Source organism: Kogia breviceps, chromosome 20 (genome assembly GCF_026419965.1).
Source record: "Kogia breviceps isolate mKogBre1 chromosome 20, mKogBre1 haplotype 1, whole genome shotgun sequence".
Lineage (NCBI taxonomy): Eukaryota > Metazoa > Chordata > Mammalia > Artiodactyla > Physeteridae > Kogia > Kogia breviceps.
In genome coordinates, this window is record NC_081329.1 from 12,720,181 (window position 1) to 12,739,576 (window position 19,396).

The following is a 19,396-nucleotide window of genomic DNA, read 5'->3' on the forward strand; positions in this document are numbered from 1 at the left end:
GCCTAGGGAAGTTCCTTTAGCATTTGTTGTAAAGCTGGTTTGGTGGTGCTGAACTCTCTCAGCTTTTGCTTGTCTGTAAAGGTTTTAATTTCTCCATCAAAGCTGGATGAGATCCTTGCTGGGTAGAGTAATCTTGGTTGTAGGTTTTTCTCCTTCATCACTTTAAATATGTCCTGCCACTCCCTTCTGGCTTGCAGAGTTTCTGCTGAAAGATCAGCTGTTAACTTTATGGGGATTCCCTTGTGTGTTATTTGTTGTTTTTCCCTTGCTGTTTTTAATATGTTTTCTTTGTATTTGATTTTTGATAGTTTGATTAATATGTGTCTTGGCATGTTTCTCCTTGGATTTATCCTGTATGGGACTCTGTGCTTCCTGGACTTGATTAACTATTTCCTTTCCCATATTAGGGAAGTTTTCAACTATAATCTCTTCAAATATTTTCTCAGTCCCTTTCTTTTTCTCTTCTTCTTCTGGGACCCCTATAATTTGAATGTTGGTGCATTTAATGTTGTCCCAGAGGTCTCTGAGACTGTCCTCAGTTATTTTCATTCTTTTTTCTTTATTCTGCTCTGCAGTAGTTATTTCCACTATTTTATCTTCCAGGTCACTTATCCTTTCTTCTGCCTCAGTTATTCTGCTATTGATCACTTCTAGAGTATTTTAAATTGCATTTATTGTGTTGTTCATCGTTGCTTGTTTCCTCTTTAGTTCTTCTAGGTCCTTGTTAAGTGTTTCTTGCATTTTCTCTATTCTATTTCCAAGATTTTGGATCATCTTTACTATCATTATTCTGAATTCTTTTTCAGGTAGACTGCCTATTTCCTCTCCATTTGCTAGGTCTGGTGGGTTTTTATTTTGCTCCTTCATCTGCTGTGTGTTTTTCTGTCTTCTCATTTTGCTTATCTTACTGTGTCTGGGGTCTTCTTTTTGCAGGCTGCAGGTTCGTAGTTCCCGTTGTTTTTGGTGTCTGTACCCAGTGGCTAAAGTTGGTTCAGTGGGTTGTGTAGGCTTCCTGGTGGAGGGGACTAGTGCCTGTGTTCTGGTGGATGAGGCTGGATTTTGTCTTTCTGGTGGGCAGGTCCATGTCTGGTGGTGTGTTTTGGGGTGTCTGTGGCCTTATTATGATTTTAGGCAGCCTCTCTGCTAATGGGTGGGGTTGTGTTCCTGTCTTGCTAGTTGTTTGGCATAGGGTGTCCAGCACTGTAGGTTGCTGGTCGTTGAGTGGAGCTGGGTGTTGGTGTTGAGATGGAGATCTCTGGGAGATTTTTGCCGTTTGATATTACGTGGAGCTGGGATGCCTGTTGTGGACCAGTGTCCTGAAGTTGGCTCTCCCACCTCAGAGGCACAGCACTGACTCCTGCCTGGAGCACCAACAGCCTTTCATCCATACAGCTCAGAATAAAAGGGGAAGGAAGGATGGAAGGAAGGAAGGAAGGAAGGAAGGAAGGGAGGGAGGAAGGGAGGAAAGGAAGGAAGGAAGGAAGGAAGGAAGTTATTAAAATAATTATTAAGAAAAGAAAATTTTTTTAAGTAAAAAACAAAAAACGGACAGACAGAACCCTAGGACAAATGGTGAAAGCAAAGCTATACAGACAAAATCTCACACGGAAGCATACACATACACACTCACAAAAAGAGGAAAAGGGGAAAAAATAATAAATCTTGCTCTCAAAGTCCACCTCCTCAATTTGGGATGAGTCGTTGTCTATTCAGGTATTCCACAGATGCAGGGTACATTAAGTTGATTGTGGAGCTTTAATCTGATGCTTTTGAGGCTGCTGGGAGAAATTTCCGTTTCTCTTCTTTGTTCGCACAGCTCCCGGTGTTCAGCTTTGGATTTGGCCCCGCCTCTGTGTGTAGGTCGCCTGAGGGAGTCTGTTCTTCTCTCAGACAGGACGGGGTTAAAGGAGCAGCTGATCCGGGAGCTCTGGCTCAGGCCGTGGGGAGGGAGGGGCACGGATGCGGGGCGAGCCTGCGCGGCAGAGGCCGGCGTGACGTTGCACGAGCCTGAGGCGCGCCGTGCGTTCTCCCAGGGGAGTTATCCGTGGATCACGGGACCCTGGCGGTGGCAGGCGGCACAGGCTCCCGGGAGGAGAGGTGTGGAGAGTGACCTGTGCTCACACACAGGCTTCTTGGTGGAGGCAGTAGCAGCCTTGGCGTCTCATGCCCGTCTCTGGCGTCCGCGCTGTTAGCCGCGGCTCGTTCCCGTCTCTGGAGCTCTTTTAAGCGGCGTGCTTAATCCCCTCTCCTCGCGCACCAGGAAATAGAGAGGCAAGAAAAAGTCTCTTGTCTCTTCAGCAGCTCCAGACTTTTCCCGGACTCCCTCCCGGCCAACCGTGGCGCACTAACCCCTTCAGGCTGTGTTCGCGCCGCCAACCCCAGTCCTCTCCCGGCTTCTGACCGAAGCCCGAGCCTCAGCTCCCAGCCCCGCGCGCCCTGGCCAGTGAGCAGACAAGCCTCTCGGGCCGGTGAGTGCCGGTCGGCACCGATCCTCCGTGCGGGAATCTCTCCGCTTTGCCCTCCGCACCCTGTGGCTGCGCTTTCGTACGTGGCTCCAGAGCTTCCCCCTCCGCCACCCGCAGTCTCCGCCCGCGAAGGGGCTTCTAGTGTGTGGAAACCTTTCCTCCTTCATGGCTCCCTCCCACTGGTGCGGGTCCCGTCCCTATTCTTTGTCTCTGTTCTTTCTTTTTTCTTTTGCCCTACCCAGGTACGTGGGGAGTTTCTTGTGTTTTGGGAGGTCTGAGGTCTTCTGCCAGCGTTCAGTGGGTGTTCTGTAGGAGCTGTTATACGTGTAAATGTATTTCTGATGTATCTGTGGGGAGGAAGGTGATCTCCGCGTCTTAGTCTATCGCCGTCTTTCCCCTCCTGGCCTTTCTACTCTCTTATACTGTAAAAGGACATCATTATGAGATTCACAGATGATCCCAGGAGCAGCCTTAGAGAAGGTACAAGTATATTTAGACTTTTCTTTGAGTCTCATGGCTACGTGTAAGTCTTATAGTTAGAGAGGTTTTGTTGGCCATAGAAGTTGAGTTCCACAGTCCATAGGCCGGGTGTTCCTGGGTAAACTAATAGCCTCATCTTCTTTCAATACACAGTGTCGGGGAAGAGAAGGCGCTGTCTGCTGTCAACGAGGACATGGGTGTTAAAGCCCTGTGTTCTAGTTTCTTTCTCTCTGCTGGTTGGTGGTGGCCAGAGGATCGGTCTCCTGCTTTTCTGAGAGGTATGTTGTGGTCACGTGGTCCTCCGCCGTCTTCCCTGTTTCTTGCTGCCCTGCAATCCTTCTAGTTGCTCAACATGGAAACTTTCTCAGCTTGGATTCAGATGATGGTTCGATTTGGTCTGTTTTTAAATGTTTGTTTGTTTGTTTTACATTTTTTTAAACTAAGAAATATTTATTACATTATTTTCTAAATTGTCCTAATATATTTTGCTGCATAAAATTGTTTCTAACATTATATAGCACAACTTCTTTTCCAGGAAGCTTTAAAGAGTTCATGAGCCCCATGAAATCATATGTTTAAAAATGTATATGAATGTTCTAATGTTCATTTTTGTTGGGGGGGAGGAGAGCTCTGTCTTTCATTTAGTTCTTAATTCCCAAAGGATTAAGAACTATCTTTCTATAAAATTCTGCATCATTATTTAAAGGAACTCACATCCTGACTGGTGGTCTTCTGGTCTCAGTTTGAATAGCAGTTTACTACTTTGGGAGGCACCCTATGCCCTTGTTAAACTGTTTTAACTGTTAAATAGTTCTTTTTTATATATATTAAAAGCATTTTCTACAAGGAAAGCTTTTCCACAAAAGAAAGGGCTGTCTCGAACATGGATGGTGTTTGCCACCCATGGAAATTCACTACGTGAATGTTCTCCTGGTATATATGCACACTCCTCTCCCCAAGTGGCCATCTCTTTCTTTCTGCCCCATCACCCCAAATATCTAATAGCCTTCTCCAGACTCAGATATAGATGCAGTCATCGTCTTGGAATAGCCGGGTCCCTATTTTCTCCAGTGTTAAATCCTCTGCCTTTAATTCCTCCCCTAGGAGAGGCTCATTAAATAGTGGAGTATTGAATGTTTCTACTTCCTTTTCCAAAAATTAGTTGGATGTTTTATATTTTTCTCGTTTGGTTTGTACCTGTTATATTGAAATTGTCATGAAAATCATGACTATCCGATAACTTACCAAGTGACCGGCCATGCTGCATGATAATGCTGGAGTTGAGTGAGCCTGGTAGCGAGTAGGCAGAAGGGGAAAACGGCCTTTGATAGTAACTCAGTGGACTCACAGTGCCTCCAGAGTTTCCATTCACTGTTATCTGGCTCTGAGAAAAGTGCAAAGACATCCTGTTAAAGCACACGGTCCCCCTGTAAACATCACTCCTTTAGATGACAATAATGGCCTCCATTCACATGACAGTAATCAGCTGTCAAGTATTTATTTACTAACTGATGTCGAGAAGGGCACGGGACTTTTTTTTTTTCAGTATCTTCTCTATCTTCCTTTACTCTGAAAAATCACTCTCTTTATATGTCAGAGGGCACAGGAGGTGGTTAGGAGAGTGGAAGCAGCTGACCAGTGGGTAGATTGCTCTGCCAACAGTGATGTCCGGAGATATCAGAGGAGCCAGTATAAAGTAAACGTGGAGGGTGAATCTGTGCTAATGTCGTGACTTAAATCACACTGCTCTGGGTGTAGGATTTTAAAAGAACATTCTTTGACAAGAGGAAAGTGATCGGTTCTCAGACTTAATCAGGGATATATATCCCGTAGCGAATCAAGGTTTCCAGGGCGAGGTGACTAACATAAGGAGGACAATTGTTTGGATTTACATGTGTCATGAAGCAATCTATTCTGGAAGAATCAAATACCTGGCAAAGCATCAGACAGTGGTGTTAAACCCCCGGCTTCTTCCTACTCATGTTTCATTTAGCACGTTATAGGCCTCTTTTTGGTTCCTTAATCATTTATTGTTTTGATTGCTTTATATTTCAGTATTTTCATATCCCCAGTGGTATTTCAAGATTCTTGTTGAAGATGGTCGTATATGTGCTTTTTAAACACATTTTTCTGTACAACATGCAACCTGGTGCTAATAGGATAGTAGATATTCAATAGATACCTATGCTAATTCAATTGAATCAGCTCAGTTAGAGAGGTTGAGCTCACTATTAAGCATGCCTGTCTGTCCACAGCATAGCACTGAGCATTGTGGAGATTGTATAATGCATGCAAATAAGGTAAAACGTTAGTAAGAGCATTTAGTTAAAACACCTTGCAGCTGAATACACACAAAACACACATATGCACATAGATAAATAACTATAATTTGTGACCTTTATCTGCTTATTTTAAAACAAATTAAACTTCTGTCGTAGAGGCCTGAAACATAGGTAGTCAATTAATTGCACATTTCCACGATTTTTCACTTTAAAGCAGATGTTTTCAAATAATGTAGAATTAATCTAGTTTCATTACTTTATAGCCATACCACATCTGTCCTAAAGTCAGTAAGTATATCATTACAGTGATAGTGCTTAATGATGAACTACTGCTCTGAGCTGTTACAGAAATCATTATTAGCCACCCAATCTTGAGGGTCATCTACCTTAGAGCACTGGCCATTCATATAAGTGTGATGCACTGATCTACCCAAATGCTTCAGAGTGCTTATATATCTTTGATGAATTATTCAAGACTATTTTTGCCTCCTTGCCCAAATCCAGTTTGGTTGATCTTTGTAAATATAATTTAAATATTATTGTTATAATTAATGTTAAAGGCAGGAGAACTCTTCTTATTAAAAACTATCATGTTACTATGTAACTAAACTTAGGAAAGTTGCCCTGCCTCCTATTTTGATGGTTTCAATAACATTGGTTATGGGTTAAACAAAATAAAAGCTACAAATAGATTTAGTCTTTCATCATGTTAAATCAGTTAGGATTCTAGTAATGAAATAATACTATTAGAATTTTAGAAAATACTTTATTGTTATAGTGAAATAATTATTAGGAAAACCATCTCATAGAGAAGGTATGTGCAATTTAAACTGTTACTTGAAACTAAGTTCAGTTACAGTTGGCTCCACAAAGCTATATGTATGCCTATTAGGCTCCTGAAGAGTCTTAGAAACAGTAAATTAAATAGGCTAGTACATAAATTAATACACTATCACTGCTTTGTATTTTTGGGTAAAGGCATTCCTGAGAGTTTTAAAAGTAAAGAACTATTGAAAGCATAGTAGAACATGGAGAGGCTCTTGCCTGTTGTGTGCCAGGTACTAGTGGCAGGGGAGGTATTAGCCATGGAAAAGGAGGTTCCTTCTGTAGCTAGTCTCTGAATGCAACATTTCAGGGGAAAGTTTTATACCCAGCTGTTGAATGAATACTAAAGCTCATCTAAAGTATTATTAAATATTTAGTAAAGATACTAAAAAGTATCTTTTGTCTTCGGTAATTGCAATGTCTTGAAAAACATATAGTTTATAATATTTCTCCAGGCATGAAATTCACAGATATATGACCTTGATGCAATATAAAAATTATGTAGCACAGCTAAATTTTCACTATGACAATGCATATTTAGAACTTCATTATGAAATCAATTTTAGAAAAAAATTCCCTTTATTTTGCCTAAAGTTATGTGCCTTTCAAATTGAAGCTATTATCTATACTTTATATGCAATAGAAAATCTGTGCCATAAAATTTTGAAACACTTTAGGCATTTATAAATCATTTATTAGGGACTGCTTTCAAGTAGATATATTTAGATGAAATATGTATGGGAAATATTTATATATTGCTCTAAATGGAAGACAAATTATTGATATATAAAACAATAAATATTCATAAATTTCTATACTGGTGTGTCTTGGGAAAATAATTCCAACAAAATCACAGGGCTAAGTTTCTGCAATGTAGATTAAGGTTATTTACATCATTCACTCCTGTTGGATAGATGGGTTCAAAAGATGTAGCTGTTAATGAAAGGGGAGCAAGAAGAATTAAATCATACAGTGAGTAATCATGTATGTGACAAATAAGGAGATGTGAACTGTTCACACAGGGCACATTCATATGAATCTCTGAAGTAAACTGTTATCTACCAGAATTTAATACTGGATTAAAATTTTAGACTTTCTCTACTAATCGTCATCATATTATATGTGTACCTATCTAAATTTCTGAGAAAATGTCTTATTAAGGCAAATCACTGTACAACTCATTAGCTAGAGCAACAGTGTACACATAAGTGACTCTAAAATGAATGAAGAGAATATAATTGACCCTTTTAGCCCAAAATAGGTTTATGAGGATGCATGTAATGTATTTCCATAACAGATTGTACAGAATCGGTTTAGATGGAATCAACCTCTACACAAATACAAATGTTCAGCTGCAAAATCAGATGGCAGACAAGAAATTGGTCCTCTCGGTCTTTGGAGAACTGTTTAAAAAATGATGGAGCATAGGAAAGAAGAGTAATTATATGCATGATAGCAGGGGTGGTTAAAGTGATGCCACCTGTCATGGCAGACTGCTGACCCAGGGTTGGGGAAGGTGTTTCAGAACAGTCAGTTTGTCAGAGTCAGCTGTCTGCAGCTCGACTGGGGTGGCTGAGGAGTAGTCCCTGGGAGAGCAGGAGGAGTGCTCACCCTGGCAGGTCTGCAGTGAGAGAGCCTGTGGTGTTGCTGTGGATAAGGCAGGCAGGAGCAAGAAGAAGGGGTTTATAAAAACAATGCAAAAACGTTGGGGGTCTTTGCAGGTGTGAAGGCCCCAAATCAGCAGGTGGTAGCAGGGTAAGTGATGCTGGGCTGGAGCCACCATCTGGTGAAAAAGTGGTTGGGTTAAAAGGTACCACAGAAGGAGGGCATGAAGAAGAGGCTTCTGGCGGGGTTTGTCTGTGTGTTTGTGAAGCATTTACCTCCAGCACATTGGCAGTTAAGTTCTGGATTCCGAGCTGAGTTTGAGGAAAAAATAATGAGAAGAGATATAAATGATCCAATTAATAAAAACATCTCTTTTTGCAATGTGGCAGAGAAGGCAAAGCATCGGTTTTATTTGCAAGCACTCTAAGGAAATATATGCAGAAGAATTAGGTGCCAACCACACAGTAGAGGAAAAGCATGAAAACATGCAGAAAAGGAATCCAGTAAATGTTTTTTGGAAATAAGACCAGTTTTCACACAGCTTTAGTTTTGGGTGAGGGCTTACGAGTGTTGGCAATAATGGAATTGTATTTTCTCCAAAGTTCTGGTTTTTGTACTTGTGACAGCAAATTAATATCAAGTCATTCATTGGTTGGCAGAATTAGTTTTCCCTTCACCAGAAAAATCTTATAGCAGATTTCTCCCTACTGCTTCCTTGTTGGAAAATGTCCCCCAAATATAAATCAGTTTGCCTCATATTTTTCTGATGTTCAGATCTAGAGACTGATCAAATTAAAAACAACTAAATGGAAAGGAAATTTTGTTTCCTTTCCATTCATTGAATCTCTATTTTAATTTCACTATAAAATACTAAAGGAATTGAACTTTAAAATATCCTAGCGGTGCAAATAGTGGTAACTTTGTGTGAAAATGCAATGAAAACAAAAACAAAAAACAGCCACTGATGATGTTAGAGTATACCCTAGCTGGTTAGAACTACTGTTGGCTTAAAATCTTAGGTAAAGGAGAAAGAAACTGAAGGAGAAAGAAAAGGTTTAATACCTCCAAGGCTAAACATGGCGGAGGGGTGGTCTATAAAAGGAAGAGAGTGGATGGCCCATTAAAGATGTCATAGCTATCCATTTTCACCTTCACGATAGCTGACCACACAGGGCAAATATGATCATAAGTGAATTCACTCAACATGAGTGAATGAAACTCTGAAGCAAATTTTTTTTCTTACTCCTCACCCCCACCTGCAAAATAAAGGTTTTTTTGAGTGTTCAGTATGGGGCCAGTTGTAGCATAGATAGCCAAAGTATTATAGGATATTAATACAAGGATGGAGAATGTATTAAAGAGAACTGTAGAAACTTAAAAATCTTGCCTCGTAAAGATTTAAGTGATTCTTGGCCAGCCATCATCTTCCTAACAGTTGATGTCATGCAGACTGTTGATCTCATAAAAAGTTACAATTAATTTTTGTCCTCAAAATTTTAACTGGAGAGTTTAAAAAATCCATTATATAAAAAGGTCTCTTGGCCACACATACCTTAAAAATCTGAGAGCTACTGATCCTTCTCTTAGGAAAACTGCACAAATTCATGTATGCATAAAATGTGTATCAACTTTAGGGGTTCATGTATACTTGAAAGCACATCTTTAATCTAACAGGTTAAGAAACTCCAACCCTGGATAAAAAGACAGATTTTTCTATTCTATTCTTATCTAGTGAGCTTTTCTTGTTGTTGTTTAAAGACACACATTTTAAATGTGATACTTTTATACTCATATGTGGGCATTGCAAACTCAGGTGCTGACCCTGGGCCAGGAATGTATCCAGAATGTGCGAATCACGCTAGGGGTTAGATAAGAGGGAATGATGGTCCATTCTCTACATCTGCATCTTTAATGCTGTCCCAATACAGGGAGGGGGAAGGGTAAGCTGGGACGAAGTGAGAGAGAGGCATGGACATATATACACTACCAAACATAAAATAGCTAGCTAGTGGGAAGCAGCCGCATAGCACAGGGAGATCAGCTCGGTGCTTTGTGACCACCTAGAGGGGTGGGATAGGGAGAGTGGGAGGGAGGTAGATGCAAGAGGGAGGGGATATGGGGATATATGTACATGTATAACTGATTCACTTTGTTATAAAGCAGAAGCTAACCCACCATTGTAAAGCAATTATACTCCAATAAAGATGTTAAAAAAAAAAAAAAAAAAGAGGGAATGATGGAAACTGGTAGAAGGCAAAGGGCATGTTGCCCCAAGGAAGCCAAATTAAAAATTAACTCAGTAACAACCAAACAAAGGATATCTATAGTCATAAACCCTTAGGCCGTATGTTTTTGGGCTCAGTAAATGTAGAATCTGGAGGTGGAAGGGAAATATAGCTGGATATGGGCTTGGAGTGGAGCTTGGGGTACAGAGAAAGGGAACAGAGTCTGGCAAGGCCAGGCTGAGGGTGAGGTGAGCAAGGCACTTATCTTGGGTGCAAATTTTAACGGAGTGACGAAAACTCAGTCATGGAGATAAACACTATTTTAATGCAATCTTATGAAAAAATCAAAGTCAATACAAAAAAAATCCAAACTGAACAAAATATCAAAAATTTAAATAATGAACAGTGCCATGCCAGGTCATATTTAAGACTGAGGAAAAAGGAAAAATTTGTATCCTGGATTTTTAATGGAAGCAATAATATTATAATAAAACAATAATATTTTCAAAATCTGTTTTTTCCTGATCTCATTTTCAGTTGAGACAGTAGCCATTCCGGACAAATTTCCCTTGGCCAACGATGATCTTAAACAATTTTTAACTAATTTAAGATGAAGTTAAAATTGTAATAAATTCTGTTTTGGTCAAAATAAAATATTTAAACTTAAAATAGTGTTCAGTTTTGATACACTTACTTTTCAACTTTTCAGTATTTTTTAAACTGCTGAAATGTCCTAGAAAAAAGTGACATACATACATAAAAACATACGTATATGGGGGAAATATTTTTCTTTCTGTCTCAGACTCTAATTGGCTTGACATGGCACTGTAGTCTGGGATCTTAACACTTCCCTCTTGAATGTCTTTAGTGGTTGAACTTCTAGGCCTCATTTCTCAAGAAACATATGAAATATGTCTCAAATATCAAGTGAAAGGATGTGACAGGTTTTGTTCTCTACTTTTCAATAGAGCTGATAGTAATTTACTTGAAAAAAATATCTAGGAGAGAGTTAATATAAAAATCAATCTTTATATTAAGAAATTATTTGTATCTTATTAGGTGTCATCATGGTATTTTCATTATTTTTTTTCTCTTTACCCATTAGATAGAGGTACTAAAATTTCTACAGACCTAAGGATATCATACCTTATATTGGCTTTAAACTACTACCAGGATAATTGAAGTTGACAGTAGAAAACAAATGACAAAATAATGAAAATTGCTGAAGCCTTGTGATGGGCTACTTAAAATGGGTTTTATTCTATAATTATCCCTATCACTGTTAAGATTTACAATTTCCATGGTACCTTTACAAGAAACAATTTAAGACTTTCTCTGAAAAAAAAAAGTTTGCTTTTACACCCCACCCCATCTCCTTCTGTGATAATCACCCTCCTCTCTCACAGCCCTCCTGAGGGGATGAGGAGGAAGTCCCTCCTCAGGGACTGCCGTGTGTGTACCAGGCGAACCCATTTTATTGTCTAGGAGGGGGAATAACTGAACTAAAGTGGGCCAACGAGCCACTGCCTCTTTCCAGGGAGTTGGAATTAAATGATACTGAATGCCACAGTCAGGTAGTCGTGTACCCTACAGTCCCAGGTGCAAGTTCACACATAATCAGAGCCGGGGAATGTCATGGGAATCCACAGGCAACTTGGAGAGATGAGAGGGCAGAAGCTAAGAGAATGTGGCCGACGTGCAGGGAGGCGAGACGGGAACTGGGTGGCCTCTAAGATGGACAAAGAGAAGAGCTAACTGGTCATTCACCAGGCCCCCTAAGACCTGGCTTGACTGCCTGCATTTCATGATACAAAACTGCCCTGTAGCCTCAGAATAAAAACCCTTTTTACCAGAGGTCTTAGCCCATGGAGCAAAAGAGATGAGTTTTCTCCTTTGTCTACATGACACTGAGACAAAGTCCCCTCTGAGTCCCCAGCATATGTACAGGAGGAGCTGTGAAAGTGAGGCTTTGGCAAATGCTTGATGACATTATTTCATAATAGAAGGGCCAAGTTTATCCTCCTGAAGCAAAGGGCACAACACTAACAAATGCCAGAGAAAATGTCTGGGGTGTAGATTTTGCTGTCTTTCAAAGCTTCTGGTTTAGACATTCACTTATCTGACACTGAGAGCAATGTGACATTTTTAGCAACAGGATGTCTGTTCACACAGTGACAGAGGGTAACATACGTCATTTTGTGTTCTCTCTGCATATAAATTTATAGGAGGTAAATTAAAACATACTCAGCTTATAAAACAATATGTTGTATTATCAGATACAGAGAGAATTAAAATTCCTAATGGTAGGCTGCAGTTTTCTTCTTACACTAATGGTCAGACTTTAATGAAAACAGCAAAAGTATTTAAATGAAACTTCCAGAACACTAAAGTTTCCTTTTCACCTCTCAGTGTAGAGCATTTTTTTTCTTGGGACTGCTAATTTCTTGGGAGGCTAATTCTTTATAATAGAGCATATATTTGGCTAATTCATGATGTGTAGCTGACAGCTCTTGGCATTTACTGAGACTTCTTGCAAGAATGTGGAATGTACGTATTTAAAACGACAAGGTCACCGCCGTGAAAGGCCATTAGGTGGAAAGTGAGACGAAAGTAAAGTACATCACAATAGGCAAGATGTGCAAACATGTCTAGACACCGATCAGTGGATGAATGGATAAAGAAAATGTGGTATATACAGACAGTGGAAGATTATTCAGCCTTAGAAAAAGAAGGAAGATCTGTCATATGAGACACCACGGATGAACTTTGAGGGCATTATCCTAAGTGAAATAAGCCAGTCACAGACGAAGCAATACGGCATGATTCCACATATATGAGGGCTCTAAAGTAGTCAAGCTCATAGAAGCAGAGAGTGGAAAGGTGGTTGCCATGGGTGGGGGAGATGGGCAGATGGGATTTGCTGTTCATAGGTGGAGTTTCAGTTATGCAAGAAGATGACGTGATTACATTCTAGAGATCTGTTGTACAACATCACGTCCACAGTTAACGGGACTCTGTTGTACACTTTAAAATGTGCTAAGTGGGTAGATCTCATGTTAACTATTCTGACACAATTAAAAGAACTCAGAACTGCAACAGTTTTATGCCACCTTTTGAGAAAGTGTTATAAAAGACTATATACACTGTCACCTCGGGACCACCTGTTGGTTGGATGAAACGAACTTTTATCCACCCATTCAAAAAACGTACTGTTGAAAATAATATATTTCCTTTTCCCAATCAGGTGCATAGTTTGGAAAAAGGATATTATTTTAAAATAACAACAGTTACTCCATAGTGAGGGATTATTATGTAGCAGGCAGTGTCTTATTCAAACCCCACAGCAATAGTGTGAGATGAATGCTATTATTATCCCCATTTTATAGATGAAGGAAGTGAGGCTCAGGGAAGGGGAATAACTAGATGAAAGGTCTTACATTAATAACCCCTGAAGGAGCTGATTGTCCAATTGTTCTCCTCCCAGTCTCTCTTAAACTCACAAGAAAATTCCCCTCCCCACTTCTGGTCAGTGGTAGGTTAGCAGACCTCATCTTACTCATGTACTGTCAGCAGCATTTATGCAGTTAACCGTCTCTCCTCGATATACTTTCCTCACTTTCCTGGATTTGCTCCTCCCTTGAATCTCCTTAGCTGATTCCTCCTCTTACTGTTGGCATGCCCTTGGGCTCAGTCCTTGGGCCTCCTCTTTGCTCTGTAGTCATGCTCTGGTCATCTCATTCAGTCTCATGGCTGCAAAACCATCTATAAGCCGATGGCTTAGATTTCCAACCTGGACCTTTCACCTGAATTCCAGACTCATATATCCAACTACATGGTGGACCTCTCCATGTGGATGTCTCATAGACACCTCAAACTTACCATGTCCCAAATGGAACCTCTGATCTTTCCACAGACTTGCTCTACTCACGGTTATCCAGTCTCAGTGGACAAAGGTGGCAAATGCCATTTTTCCCCGTTGCAAAGATGCAAAACTTTGAAGTCAGTCTTGACTCTTCTCTTTCCCTTACCTCCAACATGCAGTCTGTCAGGAAGTCCAATTTGCTCTATTTTCAAAATACATTCAGAATTCTATTTCTCACCACCTCCACTGTTTCCACCCTGCTTGGAGCCACCACCATTTTTCACTTAAGTTGTTGCCATAGCCGCCTACCTACCTGGCTCACCGACTCTCCTTCTTGCCCTACTATAGTTTGTTCTCCACTGAGCTGCCAGAATGATTCTGTTAGGATATAAGTCAAGTGATGACAGCCATAGCCTTAAAATCCCCCAATGACTCCCATTTATATGGAGAGTAAAAGTTGAAATCCTTGCAATGGCTTCTAGGAGCATCTGGCCTCTGGCCTCTGTTACCCCTGACTTGACTTCCTCTTACCTACGCCTCACATAATTCCTCTCCTTCCCTATGACTCCCTTGCTGGTTCTTGAGCAGCCCCAGAGTGCTTCAGCCTTAAAGCCTTTACACTAGATATTCCCTCTGACTGGAAAGTTCTTTCCCCTTCAGAGCTGTTCTATCTGCTGCATGAAGACTCTTTGACTATCCTATCTAACATGGGCTCTGGTCCCCACAACCTGCTCAGTTTATTTACATAATCTCCTTCTAAGGTATGTAGTCATCTACTTATCTAAGTTTTTATTAATATTTGACCCCTCTACCCCTGACAAGACTTTCATCATCAATGGTTTCAAATGCAGCTCTGTGACTAGAACAGACGACGCATGCCCAATAAATATTTGTTGAATGAATAAAAGTGACAGCATCTCAAATCTTAACTCGTGGCTCATGCTGATTCCCTGAGGACTGTGTAATGAAACCAACTGTCTCCGGTCAGCCTGGACGGTGACAAAGCCATGGGGAAGAAAGTTATCAACTTAAGTTTCCAAACATACTAAAATGATTTAGAAGAACCAGACTATGTCAGAGGAGTGAACTGAGCTGTGAACGTGGTAGCATTTGCTCGAATTGCTCCTACACCTGCTTCCAGGGACACGTCCTGGGACACAAGCAAGTCTGCTGTCGGACACTAGCCCAGCCCTGTCTGTGGTGTCTCAGCTTGACTTTGCTCCCTACCTCAGGGGACTGTGGAAGTTATTAATAAATGTGAATAAGTTGGAACAGCATCTGCATATAGTAAACTCCTAGTATTTGTTAGCTGCTATTGTTATTATTTCATAAGGGCTTTTAGAAAATACTACCTTTATTCAAAGAATTTACTCTAATGAACGAATTTTGCATATCATGATTAGCTGATGAAGGAAATGTTTTAGTAGAGGTATAGAAATACCCACTTGTCTTTTTAATCATCTAAGCTTAAGGTTTCTGCTTTACGGGTGTGGCAGGGGGGAGAGGATTTTGGTGTCGGTCAGATGCCTGTTGAAGATTTTCTATGAAGCTTAAAAATATATCTCTTCAAGGATATGTCTTGAATGATCTTTAATAGCACAGCTACAGGAAATAGTATTATACAAATTATTTACTCAGGTATGAGTGTTTTCTAGACTCCCACTACTGTTGCAGTTGCTAGTGTATCTTTATAAATGGCTACCATTTACGCAGGGCTTGCTCTGTCCTAAGTAATTTACCTCTACTCTCTCCCTACTCTTATCACAACCTAAGAATTAAGGATTAATTCATATTCTCATTTCTTTGTTCAGACCCACAGAGTAGTTAGGATGGTTGTCTCATCACATAGCCAGTGATAGAGCTTGGATTGAAATCTACAGTTTATCATTAAAGCTTATGCTCTTAACATTACATCATTTTGTGGAAAAGCCAAGAAGAAAAACACATTTCTCTTCTCACTAGATTAATAAATATCAGCAGAATGACACTATGGGAGAATTTTACATATAAGCAAATAAAGATTTACTTCTTAATAGTCTGAGTACTAAAGATTGATTAATATACTTTCTGGAACTGTAAACTTAAAAAGGTAGAAATTGATCAAGTTTCAATGAAAATGAATATTGAACTACAAGAAAATAAACTCTGGTGGAACTAAGATGAATGTTTCTTGCCAAAGTGAATTACAATGGATAATTATTTTAAGAGATTTTACACATGTAAATAAAGTAAGATCTAGGTACTCAAAGGTCTGGCATGAAAAATATTTCTTTGAAACTTAAAAGTACTTTTCAGTCTTCAGTGATAACCAATCATCAGTGATTTCTAATAAATACCTAGAAGGAAGAAACTGTTAAAACATTACTTCTGGCGATACATATTTTTTTAGTGTAGATATTTTTTAAATTAAAAAATACCTAGAAACTTATCGATGAATTTAGTAGGGTTTTAAATAGGAAGATGGTTTCTTTCTCCTTTCCTGATTGCAAACTAACAAAGCATTGGATTATATAAGAAGCCCAAACCAAAGGAGTTAGGGTCTCTACAGAATGCTCTAAGAAGAGATTGGAAAGTGAAAGGTACCACTTGGCAGTCTGAGGACTGAGAGGCCGCAGCAACTGCAGGTTTTTGTCTCTCTGGCTGAAGAGGTATCTTTGCAGTCTCTGGAGAAAGCTCAGGTGGCTGTTTGTGGCTTTCAGGATCGTGTCCTGAAAGCGGAGCTATCTGAATGGAAAGAGATGCTGTGTGTATCTCAGGCACTGGGTTAGGGGGTGGTGAGCAAGGCCTTTTGCGAAATGATGGTACTTCAACAGATTTGGAAAACTGTGGAGGATTAAAGAGGATGCTACTTCCTGGATCCTGGTTATGGATTAGTTTCAATGTAGAGATTCTCCGAGTCTGAGAATCTTGCGTGTAGTCCTCTTGTAGAAATGGGGTACTCATGTCAGCTTTTGGTGGGGGACCTGTGCTGGAAGGTGGTGGTAGTGGATTAGTGATTTTTTGTGTATACGACACAGTTGTGTTAGATTCTTCAGAATATACAATTGTCTGGCTGGACTCATCATTAGAATACATAGTTCCCTGAAGAGGTGTTTTGTTAGTAAAGAACTCTGTACAGGAGGGAATTTGTGTGTTAGTTACTAATTGGTCTAAAATGTCACCCTTTGTGTGACTGGTTATCAAGGAGCTACAGAAGCTCTCTTTTCTGGGTGGTGGAAGGGGTGCCTGGATTATCAAAACATCCAGAGAAAGAAATAATGTTGAAGGAAAAACAGAAACAAAGTCAAAGTTAATCATTAAACCAGTGTTAACTCTACCCTTAAAGAAAGTAAAGCAACGTGATACCTTCTTATTATGCTATACATTTTGATGGCCACATTGAATGATCATTTTCCTTTTGTTTAGAATGCGTTTTAATTTATTACCAATAGTTGCCCTCTGGAGGAAAATAGTTTTATAGAGAATACATTATAAAGTTTGTCTCTATCTACATTCTGGGAAATTAGGTTAAAAGTGAACATATGTTCTCTTGGCATATTTTTAGACCTTGAGGTATATATATATATATATATAGTATTTACTCACATTGTTTTGGTAACACTTTTCATGCCTGTAACACAATTTTACTAATATCTCCAAACCAGAGTTTCTTTAGTTAATATAATAAGCAGTTGTATAACTCGTATTTATTGAGTAAATAATATATTGCTGACCTCATAACTTTGAAATCCAAATCATCAGCTGACAGTTTTTTAAGAATTAGAAAATTCCTAAAAATTATGTCAGAAACTGACCTGCTTTTATCAGCTGAATTAGGAAAAATATTCAGAAACCTGTTTTGAACTTAAGACTTGTCTTCCATGTTGTAAATACAAGTCAATACGAATACAAAACCATATCAAAAATGAAACATATCAAAATATGCATGTTAGTAGAAAAGAGGCTCTAGAGCAGTGGCCTAATAGCTGTGCTTTAAAATAACACAGTAGACAACAGTGTGCAAGATTACCTGAGTTGGTGATTTTTTTTCTTGTAGATTTGGTCGAACGCTTCTAAAACCTTTTGCTGCAAGAGAGGAATATGTAGCATCTCCATTCAGTGTCTCTTGATTTCGATCATTGTAACATCTCCAAGCTTTTATTAAGGGAAAGCAAATCGGATACAAAAATATCTACATTCACTTTTTTTTTTTTTTTTGCGGTACGTGGGCCTGTCACTGCTGTGGCCTCTCCTGCTGCAGAGCACAGGCTCCGGACGCGCAGCCTCAGCGGCCATGGCTCACGGGCCCAGCCGCTCTGCGGCATGTGGGATCCTCCCGGACCGGGGCACGAACCCGTATCCCCTGCATCGGCAGGCGGACTCTCAACCACTGCGCCACCAGGGAAGCCCTACATTCACTTTTAACATTTTTTAAATAGAATTTATTTTTTATTTCCCAAATAGAAGTTTTCTTCTTTCTTTCTTAAAAGTTTAATATGCATAAATGTATATGCAGTTTAAGTTTACGGTAGGATTAACAATGTGGCTATAAATATGTTTTTTTTAAAATTCACAACAAATGTAGTGGTTATTCAGAACAGTTTTTTTTTGTACCTGAGTCCGGTGACTGAGAATCACGCCCTAAAAGAAAAAGAAATGTTGAAATTAATACTCCGGTAAAAGAAACGAACAGTTGTGTAAAGATCATTTGGCCAAGAGCTACATGTATTTTTTGGCAAACATTATCTCAGTTCTAAAACTCTGGGTACATCAAATAAACTAATGGAAGTTTGTGCATTTATTTTTACTCCAATTAGAATGTAATTCATTAAATATCTATAATATATAATTAACATATATATCAAACACTGATTTTTCCCTCAGTAATATTGTAGCCATTCAATTTTATCTTATTATTTCTTAAGCTGGATGAATTTCTAAATATCAAATTAAAGGATCAAATGGTTTGTAAACAATGACTGCTTCTCCCAGCAGTGAATCAAACCACCAGATCCTTAGCTTTCAATGCCATCGATTTTTTGTAGTTTGTGGGGTTTTTTACCTTAAGAAAGTATAAATACCCTACCGTATTATGTGATATTTTCAACTAATTCTCTAGACTTTGAATTTTCTTCTTATTGCTATTTGAGTCATTTTATATTCAATTCTGAAAGAGCTGTTACAAGATATTCCATTGTCTTGCAGTAAGCATTTCAGTACTAATAAATTGCTTTTGATAATGCAGTTGGGAAGTGGCTCAATGACATATTTACTCTCAGTTTTATTGGAATTATACTTTCAAGAATCTCCTATAACTTATGAACAATTTTAGGTAATCAATTTATGTTGCTTGGCTCTATTATAACACATGGCTAACTTCACCTAGAATCATAAAGCCTTAATTTTGGAAAGGATCTTAGGGGTCATTCAGCCTAACCTTCTGTCCAGGTCCTAGATTCCTTCTGCATGTTCCCTGAAACCATTATTAATTGCTGTTATTTCAATGCCTAATAGAACATGAAAGTTGCATGTAAAAAGGACTCTCTGTTTTCTTTCTAATGCTTAAGGAATAGTTATTTTGAAATCTAAATACATAAATTTGGAATGATAAAAATTAGTTGAGGAATACAAGACTTTGATTTTTAGATAAAATATTTATAGTAGATTCTTCCC

The 19,396-nt window shown here is 39.3% G+C and overlaps 1 protein-coding gene across 49 annotated transcripts in view; it reads right to left on the reverse strand.

Annotated features, from left to right (window-relative positions):
- The window catches only part of SORBS2 (sorbin and SH3 domain containing 2), a 204,973-nt gene that overhangs the window by 67,226 nt on the left and 118,351 nt on the right, over positions 1-19,396 (reverse strand). For 23 of the 49 annotated variants that reach the window (XM_067022601.1, XM_067022631.1, XM_067022606.1 and 20 more), the window contains 3 exons: positions 18,338-18,364; positions 17,754-17,809; positions 4,191-4,329 (listed from right to left, as the gene is read on the reverse strand). In XM_067022601.1, coding sequence (XP_066878702.1) covers positions 4,191-4,329; positions 17,754-17,809; positions 18,338-18,364 — 222 coding nt within the window. Of the gene's footprint in view, positions 1-4,190; positions 4,330-7,932; positions 7,969-16,327; positions 16,970-17,753; positions 17,810-18,337; positions 18,365-19,396 lie in introns of all 49 variants that reach the window. The other 26 variants (XM_067022605.1, XM_067022613.1, XM_067022594.1 and 23 more) reach the window with 2 other exon arrangements.